General features: G+C 40.4%; 1 protein-coding gene across 3 annotated transcripts in view; it reads left to right on the top strand.

The window, feature by feature from the left end:
- The first annotated feature begins 2,914 nt into the window (after nucleotides 1–2,914).
- Nucleotides 2,915–13,999, top strand: part of sh3d21 (SH3 domain containing 21) — a 32,631-nt gene continuing 21,546 nt past the window's right edge. The window contains exons 1-11 of one of the 3 annotated variants that reach the window (XM_018727024.2): nucleotides 2,915–3,068; nucleotides 5,092–5,222; nucleotides 5,358–5,415; nucleotides 6,376–6,488; nucleotides 7,099–7,189; nucleotides 7,997–8,058; nucleotides 8,131–8,176; nucleotides 9,168–9,262; nucleotides 10,059–10,160; nucleotides 10,830–10,881; nucleotides 13,313–13,381. In XM_018727024.2, coding sequence (XP_018582540.1) covers nucleotides 3,065–3,068; nucleotides 5,092–5,222; nucleotides 5,358–5,415; nucleotides 6,376–6,488; nucleotides 7,099–7,189; nucleotides 7,997–8,058; nucleotides 8,131–8,176; nucleotides 9,168–9,262; nucleotides 10,059–10,160; nucleotides 10,830–10,881; nucleotides 13,313–13,381 — 823 coding nt within the window. In that variant the 5' untranslated portion in view covers nucleotides 2,915–3,064. Of the gene's footprint in view, nucleotides 3,069–5,064; nucleotides 5,223–5,357; nucleotides 5,416–6,375; nucleotides 6,489–7,098; nucleotides 7,190–7,996; nucleotides 8,059–8,130; nucleotides 8,177–9,167; nucleotides 9,263–10,058; nucleotides 10,161–10,829; nucleotides 10,882–13,312; nucleotides 13,382–13,999 lie in introns of those variants that run through there. The other 2 variants (XM_018727023.2, XM_018727025.2) reach the window with 2 other exon arrangements.

Below are 13,999 nucleotides of genomic sequence, written 5' to 3'. Positions count from 1 at the left end.
ATTCCTCGAGAAAAGAGGAGTATGGTCCAGGTGGACAATAGATAAGGAATATAATTATATTGGGGTTCGAGTTGAAATCTAACTGTAGAGCTTCAAACGAGGTGATATTATCACAATTTCTCGGTGTTATTTGTAATCTATTATTGAAAAGAATGCCGACTCCACCTCCACGACGCACAGAACGAAATTTATGGTAATAATCATATCCACCCGGAGCAGCTTCTTTTAGCAGAATTGTATCGGACTCACCGAGCCAGGTTTCAGTAAGAAAGAACAGATCGGACTTGTAACTTAATATTTAAGTCGTTTACTAGAATAGCTTTACTTGTTAATGAACAAATCTTTAACAGACAGCATTTTATATTACAGGTTGGCCTCGGTGGTAAGTTGAGAATGTTTATTTTAATGTATTTTAGGTTTCTGATGCAAACGCTCCTATCACTAAGTCTAGTTAAACGCCGTGGCCTTATAATAGTTTGAATGTTTTGGCTGCACTTAACACACACACACACACACACTTTCAGAACCGCTTGTCCCTTATGGGGTCACGGGGAACCGGAGCCTACCCGGCAACACAGGGCGTAAGGCCGGAGGGGGAAGGGGACACACCCAGGACGGGACGCCAGTCCGCCGCAAGGCACCCCAAGCGGGACTTGAACCCCAGACTGCACTTAACACTTTTATTTAATGTTTTTAGGCCCACACTGGACAAGGCACAAGAAACCCCATCACATGAGAAATGACTACTGATATCAGAACAAGCAACAGACCCATCAGTACACAAAGCTGCTAAAGGAGATGATCCATGGACCATGAGTCAGTCCTGCAATTTGCAGGCTAAGTTCTTGGACAAAACAAATGAACCCCTCCAGTTGAGGTGTACACACATGAAAAACCTGGGTCTTTCGCAGAAATCATCCCAGTTATTAACAAATGATATCGGATTGCAGCGGCACCACGTCTTTAACCACCTGTTAAAAGACACCAATCTACTGTACACTATGTCCCCCATAGTCTAGGTGAAGGACCAGACACTATTAGATTACGACACTTCCTTCTGGCCTTGTTACACATAGAAATAAATCAGCTCTTTAATACCTCAGACTCTTGTTAACGAGTATCATTACCACCAACATGCACCATCATAGTCGACACGGCATTATCGGCCAGAGAACTGACACGAGCCGCCATGTCGGACACACGTGCGCGTGGGAAACACTTTACCTTTACATTTCGATTCCCAGGCCCCTGAACCTTAACATTTCGGACAGCCGAACCCCCCAAAATGAGCACATTATTATTATTATTATTAGGTGAATTGCTTAGAGCCAAAAATTTATTTTGGGTTTGGACAGGAGAACCTGAACCAGGAACCCGCTTAGGCTTTGCTTTATTTGACTTCTTACTCCGAACCATAACCCAGTCGCCGTGAGAGCACTCTGGTGTACCTGGCTTCTTGTTCGCTGTACTGGGGCCTGTAAGTTAAGCATCGACACCGAGTTCGACACTACGGAGGCATCGGGACACACCAAGTCCAACCAACTCTCCATTCTCATATAGAAATCAAATTCTTAATGCGCTCTTCTAAATAGCGGACCTTCCGCACCAAGTCATTATTTGTTAAGCATTTTGAGCAAATGAAATGTTCTACAATGTCAGCAGGTGCAACCAAAACAAAACATGTTACATGATACACAACACACAGGTATGCCGTCAGACGATACATTCAGAATAGAACTTATGTCGAACAGCGACTCCATTCTTACCAAAGACGTCGTCTCAGCAACTGGTGTGTGACTCCATGCTCTGCCTCGCTCTGGATGCTCTGGATGCTCTGCCTCGCTCTGGAATGCCCAGGAGGGGTGGGCAACTACTGGCCCGTAGACCCCCAGCGCTTTTTTCTCTCTCAACCTTCAGTTGGGAGTTTTTGTTCCTTTCCCCAGTGGCCAGCAGGCATACTTGTATCTCTATAAAAGTACTTTACTATGGTAGCCATTAGTCGACTTTTTTCTTTGTTTGTATCTGTTTTTCTTGCCTTATGCCTGTGTTACAGGGCTGTGTCACTGCGTGAGAAGAGCGCTCTGTAAAAAATAAATTGAATGCATACATACTCTCTGTCACTCACACACACTATGGGGAAACCTGAACAGTATTTTTTTGGACTGTGAGCAGAAACCCACACGGAGAGAACACGAAAACTCCACACAGAGTAGGAATTGAACCAATGTTCTCTCACACTACCAAGGCACCATGAGATAGCAGCACTACTTGCTGTGCCACCCTGCTGCCTGCTGAGTTACCTTCATCGATAAGTCTACAACAGAAAAAATGTGGAGTAAATGGTGGAGCCTGAATACGTACAGAAGGTACTGTAATTATCAAGGGTAGATTTTCCACTTTCAGTCTCCACGAGGGCCTCTAAGTCAGCTATGCAAAACACTCAATGCTTCTTTAGTGGACTTTGAGGACAAGGAGGACATACTACTACAATGCTGACTTTTGATTAACCATAGATCTTGTAGTATACAAGGTGTTTGTTGTTGATTACTCTGTCAAGTTTCAGTCAAGCACCCTCCCTATCTGTCTCTGATCTCTGGAATTCAAGGAGCATGAGGCAATCATAACCCTGTGTGTACTGGTGGAACAGAGACACATTTGTTATCTAATTGATAGCCCCAGTACAAATGCAGTTTATCCGTCATAGAGTTCTTCTTTTTTGTAGTTCCATTACCCGTTGCGACGTGTCAGTACTTTTTTAATTGCAGTGGAAATACTGTTAATCACACGTATATATCTTACACAGTACCTCCTTCAGGCACAACACAAACCTGTTCCACCTGTTCCTACATGCGTAACCCATCCTTCTGGCTTGTTGTGACTAGTGCTCAAGAGGGGTTTTTTTAATATTTGACAAGTGGGAAGGAAGGCTGTAACAGGTACTGCAACACTCCATTTTCTTCTCTCTTATTTCCAATTTTTGCTTTTTTCACCTTGGTATCAGCCGGAGAAATATTAAGGATTCCCTTTTTCTGTGCTGGTGAACACAGGAGCCCTTCAACACAACATGGGTGAGTTTTTTCAACTTTTTTTTGCTTTGGTTTTACATCCAGGCCAGGAGACTCATGCGCCTGTGGTCCCCAAAAGAGTGAAAGAGTTCACCAACAGGATTGCAGAACAGCTCATTTAGGTTCGTTTTCACATAGGTTTCCTGAGACTCTGCTAGGGTGATGTCTTCAGCTGATCATCATGTCTCACTTTTGTACATGGAAGTACATCTCCCTTGTCTACCACTGTGTGTTTTTTTTGATAGTTGAGAGCAGCAATTTGTCTTGTACAGCATAGTGAGTACTTGAATTTGTGCTTTTTTGGACTTAATAGAGTACATCAGATTTTCTGACTGTATGTCAGCAGCTGTGATAACACCCTCTGTTCAGGGTAATGGGTGGAGGTGAGCAAAGTCTAAATTATCATTTTAATATTCTATATTTAAGGTTTACTGCTTTATTTCTTCTTTAGAAGTGCCTTGATAAGCATTCTCTGGCTTTATTTTGATGCACAGGAACAGTATCATTGTGTGCCCCTTGGTTTTTATGCTATTTGTCTTTCTCCCACAGGCATCAAATGTGGGGAGGGGGTGTCCCCAGAAGGTTCAATTGTGTTTAGATTGTCTCACCAGTATTTGTTTATAACTCCTCTGAATATCATTTCCTAACAATTGCTCATAAGACCTCCAGCATGTTATGTGCAAGCCCTTGTTACATTTACCTGATGCCATTCGCCAAAGCAAGTTACAAGGTTAATCAGCTTACAGTTATTTACCCTTTTATACAGCTGGGTAATTTTACAGGAGCAATTTTAGAGTAAGTACCTTGCTCAAGGGTACTACAGCCAGATGTAGGGATCAAACCTACAACCTTTGGGTCAAAAGGCAGAAGCCCTAACCACTACACTGCCAGCTTTGTTAAGAGAAGTTCCTCGACAGCTGACAAAACACAGTACGTGTTGCCTTGCTTCTGTTTGCTGACTTTGCGGCCCTGTGGTTGCCAGTAGATATACTGTGGTGTGAGTGCATTGAGCGACAAAGTCTGAAAGTGCACTGTCTGCATTCTTTATGGCCCGACATCTGGTCTGTGGAACCTGATTGCAGACCACACAAAAATAAGAAGTTTTTATAATCTTTACTAACCCAAATTTGCATGATTTCATAGGGGATTTCTGTTCTCAGTCCAAAAGATGTGTCACTTTGAACTAAGTGACACATCTTTTGGACTGAGAACAGAAATCACTTTAAGCTATATATGTGTCACTTTAAGCTGAGTATGTGGAAAGGCATGGGCCTTCCCTTTTGGCTTCCAGTATTCCAGCACCCCCCAGTTGTTTGCAGACCGTACTGCTTGTAGAAACATGCTTAGTCTCTAAAGATACCAGTGGATGTTATGAAGCTGATGGGGTTTAAGCCAAAGCATCGACTCTTTTTGGCTTCCAATATTCCAGTACCTCTCAGTTGTTTGCAGCCTGTACTCCTTGTAGAAACATGCCTAGCCTCTAAGGACACCAGTGGCTGATGGGGTTCAAGCCAAAACATCGACTTCAGGAATTTTACTCGTCTCAGCTGGTTGAGGACTGCTGCTTGCAGCATTTTGAAAAATAGTTTTAAATAATGACGAAGAAACTAGGGTTGTCACCAAAATGTTTGAAAGAGAAGTCTGTGGCATTATGTTATACCACTAACTCCATGACTTTCATAAGTGTCTGGATGAGTTACCCATTGTAAGTAGTGTACTTAGCAATGTAAGTCACCTTGTTGAATAAAGTGTGTGGACTGATAACACTGCATAGTATCCATTGAAAGTTGCTTTGGAGAAAAGCATCTGCTAAATAAATAAATGCAAATGTATGTAAATTTAAGTGTCAATTTAGCAAATGTCCACTTGCAAAATTGGGTAAAATTGGAAAAATATATGCTCCAGAAGGCTTTTGTCTAAGTAGTTGTGTAATGATCTGCTACCTCACAAAGCATCTTGTTCTAAGAAAGCATCTTCCCCTTCCACTGTGATTCCTCAGAGGTCCTTGTCCTGCTCGAATTTGAAGGTAAAATGGCAGACGAACTCACCTTGCATGTAGGTGACTTGGTGAAAAATGTCACCAAGACAGCTGAGGAAGGTTGGCTGGAAGGAGAACTGCGGGGGAAGAGAGGTGTCTTCCCAGCTAACTTTGTTAAGGTGAGCCTGTGGTGAGACTGTTCCAGCTGGTCAATGGATGTCTTCTCCAAATAATTATAAAAGGTTTTTTTGGCTTTGGCCTTTTATATTGTCAGAATCCATCACATTCCATGATATCTTTTCATTCCAACACAGGAAGTTCCCACATACTTGATAGGAGGTGACAAACGAGAACCAAGGAGCTTAAGAAAATGTAAGTTTTAGCTATCGGTTTTCTCTGCTTTTGTGGTGAAAGAACAGAAACAGAAAATATTCTACTGTCCAACAATTATTATGAGATCTGTGCAGGAGACCTAGGAAATAAGCAGTTAAAGACTTTTTGTGATATTTGCGCTGGCCTATGTAACAACAGTTAGCACAAAGGTCAAGTGTATCTTGCCTCTGCTCTGGTTTTGAATGTGCCTTTGTTACCCTTTTTTGGAGTCACATACCTTTTGAGGAAGTACCTCTAGTTTCAGTTACCATGCACTTTACTCATGATTATTTTTTGCTGTCAAACCAAGCTGTTATTGCAGTATCATAACAAAGGAAGAGAACAAGATATATCTAGTTTTACTTAGATTCAAAAGGCTGTCTCATAGGGCCTGGGTTGTTTGGGCATAGGTTTGAATCCAGTTCTGTCTGTGTGGAGTTTACTTGTTCTCCCCATGTCTTTGTGACTTTCCTCCAACATTGTAAAGACAATTTTATGGTCAAATGGTTGCTTGAAATTGCCTGTAGTGAGTGAATGTGTGTATTGGGCTAATCTGTGATGGATTGATGTCCCATTCTGGGTATACCCCCCCACCTAATCACCTTGTGATCCCAGAATAGACTCTGGACTTCCATGACTCTGACAACATCCATGTGCAACATTACACTGATCATTGATTTGGTTTGTTCATTGTGGGGCGTGTGGTGACGCAGCAGGTTTGGCTGGGTCCTACTTTCTGGTGGGTCTGGGGTTTGAGTCCTGCTTGAGGTGCCTTGTGACAGACTGGCATCCTGTCCTGGATGTGTCTCCTCCCCCTCCAGCCTTACACCCTGTATTGCCGGATTAGGCTCTGGCTCACCATGACCCCGCTCGGGAGAAGTGGCTTCAGCCTCTGTGTGTGTGTGTGTGTGTGTGTGTGTGGTATTATGAATTATCATGTAATGTACCTGTTTCATTCAGCAAGAGTGGTGAAAACCCAGATAAGGAAATGTGAGGTGGCCTTTGCTTACAACCCCATGAATGAAGATGAACTGGATCTTGTAGTGGGAGAGACCATAGAGATTCTCAGAGAGGTATGTACACGTGCTATATTGACCTGCCCTGTCTATTAATTCACAAATACTTTATAAGTCCAGGCCCCTTGTGAAGATGTTTTAAGGAAGCAAGCTGGTCATGTCATCGGTGGAATGTTGGCAAGCAAGTCATTTGCTGTGCATTATCCCCAGACAAACTGCATACATCTTATTTGTATGCAGTAATACGGGTATTTTCCTTGTGTATATAAAATGAGTGCGCCTTTTTAAGTTCTATTTCTAGTGACTCAAAAATGATTTGCATGTTAGACACAAAATGGAATACATTTAATGAAGACAAATTAAATATTTTAAATGTGATTTTGGGTGCCACTGACTCTTCTTTTTTGGTGGGCTACAAACCAGCAAATATCATGCATTTGAAATTGGCCTGTTGAAATTTGGGCATTTTATGAAAGAATTAAATCTTAAAGTTAAATGGCTGTATTTTATCAACATATAATACATTTTTCTCGTCTTTGTAAGAATATACGTGGACATTTTCTGATTAACTGGCCAGCTGTTAATTATGTTGTTGTATATGTTTTTGACATATAAAAAAGTATTTTCTTCCTTTTCTTTGTATTCTGTTATCCCTCCCTGCTGACAGATTGAAGATGGTTGGTGGCTCGGCAGGAAAAATGGCAAAATCGGGGCTTTTCCATCAAATTTTGTCAAAGAGATTTTTGTTTCTGGAAAAGGTGAGGCAAACGGGACCACAAATGACACAAAATAAAAAGTTCTGGAAAAAATCACAAGTGTAATTTTTATTTAAAAGTTGAGAAAAGTGCTTAGAACACTTTTCTAATGTTTCTTAGAATATCAAGCATTTTGCTTAGATCCGAGATCTACATTTTAACTCTACTCTTGAGCAATGAACTTACTCTGAGTGGCTTCAGTGTGTTAAGCCTTGTCTATAAACAGTCAAATTGATCGTTACTTAGTGTATAAACCTGACATTGTAATTTACTTTTTTTTTTGTGAAATGCGCCAGCTAAATTAATAAACAACAATCTGATGACTAAATGTTTAATTACTACAGATGGAATCCCTCACTTTTCAGGGGATTAGTTTAATTTCTCTTCAGTGAATAATCGGTATGATTTCATTACACCTGCATATAACATTTTGGGACCAGAAATTAAAATTATTATACAGCATCTTTTTGTTTTTACTACAGTATATCATTTGGGTTATTAATTGCCATAAAAGCAGGTGTACAAGCTGACTTTGTATGACACTTCTGCTTGCTCCATTCAGTCCATTTTATGTAATATTGAAACAAAGAAAACCTACTTTTTAGCCATTAAAAACCTTACCCAAATACAATTTTTTTGTATTGTCTGTATTAATGTGTTGTCTACCAAAACTGTACATACAGATTCCAAGTATTATGAAGCTCCTGCTTGAATATGATACATCAAATTCATTTGGTTTATATGTTTACACTATTTAAATAATGTATTTGAACACGCAGAAAACTGTACTTAAAAAAGTAATTTCTTTAGATTCAAAGATGACCGATGGCAAAAACCGGCCCAAACTCACAGATTCCTTATTCAAAAAAGAGGTAAGTATGCAGCTGTCCATTTGCCCATATGTGGGGAAGATGCACTAATATTCTCTTCTGGATGTATTTCAGATAAAAGATCAGCAAAGGGCAAGTGTGAGGAAGAAGACAGCCAACGGTGAGTTTTATTTAGTTTCAGCCTTTTCAGTTTATCTGCCTCCACCCTACTTCATTTATTGGAATGAAGTAACCAAACCTTCTTATAACTTCTTGAAAAGCAAGATGTCACTTTTATGACTAACTGAAATTCCTATCAGCAAATAATTCATGCATGTCTTTAATAAAATTTTTCTACGTTGTACATACTTCAAATATTCCTGTTTCAAAAAAAGTAAAATTAAAAGCTATAAAACATCATAAAAGGTCTATGACTACAAATGATAGCACCATTACTAAGTTCACCTGTGTCATTTAGGATTCATGTATCATTAACTCATTATTGTCACTGGATATATCTTTACTGATATATGATTTGCTTTTGTGAGTAAACAAAATACCACCTGTTGAAATTTATAGACTTCCTAATTATACGTGTAAAAATATTTTTACCCAACAAATTACTTGTTATTAATGTAATTAAGTTGTAATTAACAAACTACTTGCAGTTTATGTTTTTGGTGTGAGGCATACATTTCATTCAGTGTAGCATTTATGTTATTTAAGTAGAATGTTAGCTGCTGGTTGACCCCCGACTCACCTATTCCGGCAGTGAATTGTGTACTCGTCACTGAAGTAAAAACCTTTCCTCCATCATGTTTTGTCACTTCATCCTGAATTATTTTTACCCTTAACTGACAGGGGCTTTATTACAGTGACTTTATTGCAGACATAAAACTCTTTTGAATAAATCTGCAGTGGAGCAGCAGAACTCAGTTCAGGTTCCAAGAAAGGAAATACTGTTATTCACATAATCTTATTTTCTGTGGTGAGAATCTTTCTGCATATATGTGTAAGGCAGAAAATACCTACCCAAGTACACATTGTTAGTATGGGAGCAAACTAACCCAGTGCATAATGCCTTCTGAGGGGTCACTGTTTCGTGTTAGAGACATGCAGACTGTATTGTACAAAGTAATTATAGCTCACTGCTCATATGTCTTATCTCTCAGCGAAGGAATGCTACCAAGTGATGTTTGACTACAAGGCAGTATCTGATGATGAGCTTGATTTAAAAAAGGGAGATGTTGTGAGGATCATCTCTAAGGTAAAGTATTTGGAAGCTCTACAGTATTCTTTGTGAGGCCACAGTTTGGGGCTACTGAGATACATTTCAAATCTTATAAGGGGATCTGAGGTTTTTTTGACAAGGAAAAGGCACATGAGGCACATGCAGAAAATGACCAACCAGCAGCAATGTGTCACACTAAGGATTTAATTTAGCACACAGACTGAATTTTCCTTCTGAAATTTGCCTTCTGGAAGTCATGGTAAGAAAAGTGATTCAAAGTTGATAATTAGCAGGTACTGCTTTGTGTTTGTGACAGGAATAGGTCCTCTGCCCTGTTATTCCAGTTCAACTGGTTGTGCAAAAAGAGAATCATCTATGAATCAGCTGTACTAAAATCTGCCAAATGATGCATTACACAAACAGGCCATGGAAAGGATGGAAAAAGATCTCACTGTGTCCTCCTTGTAGCAGGTTACATACAGTATTATACACACACACACACACATTTTCAGAACCGCTCGTCCCAGATGGGGTCGCGGGGAACCGGAGCCTAACCCGGCAACACAGGGCGTAAGGCCAGAGGGGGAGGGGACACACCCAGGACAGGACGCCAGTCTGCCGCAAGGCACCCTAAGCAGGACTTGAACCCCAGACCCACTGGAGAGCAGGACCTGGTCCAACCCACTGCGCCACTTCACCCCCATATTACAGTATTATACAACTGTTGAAATTAATGGTCACAGAGTTGCTGGGTGTTCATGCTGTGTTCCCTTTTTCATCCAGCACCTTGTGATTGCTCTTTCTGTGTGTATGTCCATGCGTTTTACTGAAGGAAACAGAGGATGAGGGCTGGTGGGAAGGTGACCTGAATGGACACAGGGGCTTCTTCCCAGACAACTTTGTGATGATGATCCCAACAGCCTCCACCGTCCAGGTCAGTAGACCCCTATTTATCTGTGATGCTTTTCCAGGGTGACTCATTTACATTTATTCACTTAGCAGACACTTTTGTCCAAAGCAACTTACAACAGATACTATGCAGTGTCACTAGCCCACACACCTTATTCACCAAGGTGATTTACACTGCTAGATACACTACCTACAGGGGGTTACTCACCCATGCATCAGTGAAACACACTCACTCCGTGACACTCACACACTATGGGGGAACCTAAACAGCATGTCTTTAGACTGTGGGAGGAAACAGGAGCACCCAGAGGAAACCCACGCAGACATGGGGAGAACATGCAAACTCCACACAGACTGAGCAGGGCATCAAACCCACATTCTCTCACACCACCCAGGTGCTGTGAGACAGCAGCGCTACTTGCTGTGCCACCGTGCCACCCAGAAAAACTTAAAGGGAGTATATACTCCCACATACCCCTTGTGCCAAGAACTCCCCCTTCATCTGCTCCGGGGAGTATACACTCCTTTTAAGTTTTTCTGGAATCCCTGTCAAGTGCAACTTTTTGGTGCTACTATTTCTTGTAGCAGATGAAGTCTACTGTCTTAATACATAGACGGCTACTAATCAGAGCAGAATATCCACTGGTGAGCATCATCTCCAGCTGACCTCACTTTCCCTCCCATTTTGTTGCAGCTGAATGTCATGAGCAAGCCTCCAGCCCGATGTGGAGCTGAACATCCTCCAGGTAAGGAGCCTATCATCTGTGAAATGCCACTTAAACCCAGGCCTGGTATTTCAAAATCCTACTTGGGGAAGGACGTATGCTACCAAATTGCATTTGACCTGTCCTGCAGCACACAAAACATAGTGGTCTGGATGCTGAAAAGTAATCACTCAGGCTGACCACCAGGCCTCCATCCTTTCCCTTGTTTTGATGGGAACCATTTGTTTTAATGGGAGCACATCAGATGTAGCTGCTGTCTCACCCTGTGAAAAGCTGTTATTAGCTGTTGAATTTTTCTTAGAGCTGTTTCTACTGCATGTCATGCTCAGAACTGTTTATAGTGCTACAGTGGTTGAGCTTTCTTTTCCAACCAATAAACTGTTCCTTTAGGAAACACCTTAGTAGTCAGGGGCCTAAAATATACTAATTTAAGGTAATTTCTCACTATTTACTGAAAACATGTTTCTGTCAAGAAAATTGAATGATTTATTTATGTATCTTTGTTGTATGTTTTGGAGACAGAACTGAAGCTAACTGACACAGAGTATGCAGAGTTGTTTTGACTGAACAATAGTGTGATTCTGAAAAAAATAATAGTGGTAAATTACAGGTCACAGAGTTGGATGTGATAGGGATTAATAGATGAACTTTGAAAGTTTTATGAGTTTATTAAAATATTCACAGGGTCTGATATTGTATTGCAATGGGTGAAAGAACTGTAGAAGATGAAAATATGTAACTACAACAGAGCTGCAGGCCTGAAGGCTGCCGGTTTGAATTTTGCCTAATGCTGTAGTAACCCCTGAACAAGGTATTTACCTTAAATTGCTCCAGGAAAATGATACAGCTGTGAAAATGGGTCTTTTGTTGTAGGTAGCTTAACATTGTTCTTATGGATAAAAGTGTTGCCCAAATGAGTAAATATACAATTGATTCAGATCCAGTGGTCATTCTTGGAACTTAATTTTCATTAAACTAATTGTAGTCCTTGCATAGGTTGTACCAAAAGGCCATTGCAAAATACTATACTCTCTATTTAAGCTTGTGTCAATCTGAGGAGCAAGCAGTTTTTTCCTTTTTCCTGAGACGAAGTGTTAATATAAATATGTATGTGACCAGTGACACTTTCTGGAAGTGTTATATGTTTGTTTAGATAAAGATTCTGCGATAAGGTGTTCCTGAACTATCTGCAAACTTCCCATTCTTGGTTCCTTCTTCAACTGGACAGCCGCCATATGGAATAGTGCACTCTTTGTGAGAGCACACTGGGTTTTCTGTCAAGAAAGGGTGCTGAAACCATAGGTTCACTGTACTACAGTGGGTTACACTCCAACAAATGTCCAATAAGAAGATGTCATCATGCCTGGTGACACAAATTGGTGGCCCAAGTTGTTAGGGGCCATGAAGGTTGCAGTGGGTGCTCCAAAGACAATTTCAGCATTTAATATGTGTCAGAACAACTTATTCAGCATGGATATATTGTAATATATCTTCTGCATTTTAGTGTGTAAATCAATGGACAAATTGATATGTCACCTGAAGGTGGTATAAATAAAAAGCTCTGCCACCAAGCTGATATTTATTGGTGTGCACACACAACCCTGAAGTTTCTGTCACGGTGCTTGAAGGATGTAACAGGAAGTAAGAAACCACAGGGAGGAGGGCCACGTGACTGCACTCATAAGCTGACAGGCTCTGGGACCTCTTTGGGTTTGGCAGACATAGATCTAGGATGTGCTTTCCTTTAAGCCTGTTATGTACATTCTCAACAGTGGATTTGAGACATTTCTGAGGTACGTCAAACTTTCACCTACAGAAGTTTTGTTGTTATTCATTTATGAAACGCATTATGGCAAGCTTTCTGGAGACATAAAAGTTTTCTTGATCCGTTGATTGAATGTTGTAGGGAGGCTAATAATTGATTAACTTGTAAATGTTGCTCACGTTTTGCTAAATTACCACAAAGCAGTTAATTTAGTACTTTTCAAAACCACCCCTTTAGGTCTGATGGTTACAAGTGGTTTCTGAAAAAAACTGGCTGAAACACTTCATGAGCATGGTGGAAAACAGCATGTAGAGTAAACAACTGAGAGCAGAAAGAAATATTCAGAGAGTTTGATTGGCAGGTCTTTTGGAAATATACAGGCTTTCAACAGTAAAACACACATTTAGCAGTGTAAGCCTTCTATTTACAGATACAACATAAAGGCTCCACATTCAGGTCTCTGGCTCTGCCAGTGAGAAAGGTACCAAACTCTGAAGTTACTTTAACAATTATCCACCTGTCACATTGTATTATGGCAGGGAGCTGCTCTTAGTAAAGCTGCTAAATGAAAAACTAGCAGTTAGGGCAACTGAATTAAATCTACCCAAAGTGACAATGTCTTATCATCATGCACATGTCCCACTGTTGCCCCTGCTGATAACGCTCATTGTCTTTCACTCAAAAAAGCGACCTTGTCAATGGAGAAGGCACCTCCTTATGACAACACTGATCATGATTCGAAAAATGAAACAAAAGGTAAGAAAAGTTTGTCTACTGTAAGGGTAACACAAAAGCTGTCAGGAATACTACATCATAGCAGAGTGTGGGTGAATCTCTAATTCAAAACATGGGCCAGGTAAACATTTGAAAATGTTGCTTTTCTATGTATATATTAGAGTAACTGTGTGCTTCATCCCAGTATTACTTTTGGTGATAGACAAAAATTGTAACTTCATCATCATCATCACTAAATGCTATAGTGAAACAAACTTTTTTGAACTTGGGACAATTATCCTGAAACACATCTGGCTGTTGCAGTATGTTACGATACCAGTATTTTAGCATTTCTAAACATATCACAAAGCTCCAATGACCTGATTAGCTATCCTGTTGATCAACAAAGTTCTCCCGCTTAATGAAACTGCACCAGTCCATAAAGTAATTTGAAAAATGCATACATGTGATTTCTAGTATAAATTCAAAAGAAAGAATGCTGGGCAAGATTAAAAAAAGTTTTTGCTTGCTCTGTGAAACAAAAAAGGGAATGATTTCAATGAACATCATAGGTTCATTTGCACTTGGTGCTTAAGCATTTAAATAATCCCATTGATTTATACATGGTGAATACAAATACAAGTGAATGTGCTGATTGAG

The sequence above is a fragment of the Scleropages formosus genome, chromosome 18 (genome assembly GCF_900964775.1).
Source record: "Scleropages formosus chromosome 18, fSclFor1.1, whole genome shotgun sequence".
Lineage (NCBI taxonomy): Eukaryota > Metazoa > Chordata > Actinopteri > Osteoglossiformes > Osteoglossidae > Scleropages > Scleropages formosus.
The sequence above is the reverse complement of the archived record's forward strand: the minus strand, read 5'-3'. Positions and strand labels throughout refer to the sequence as shown.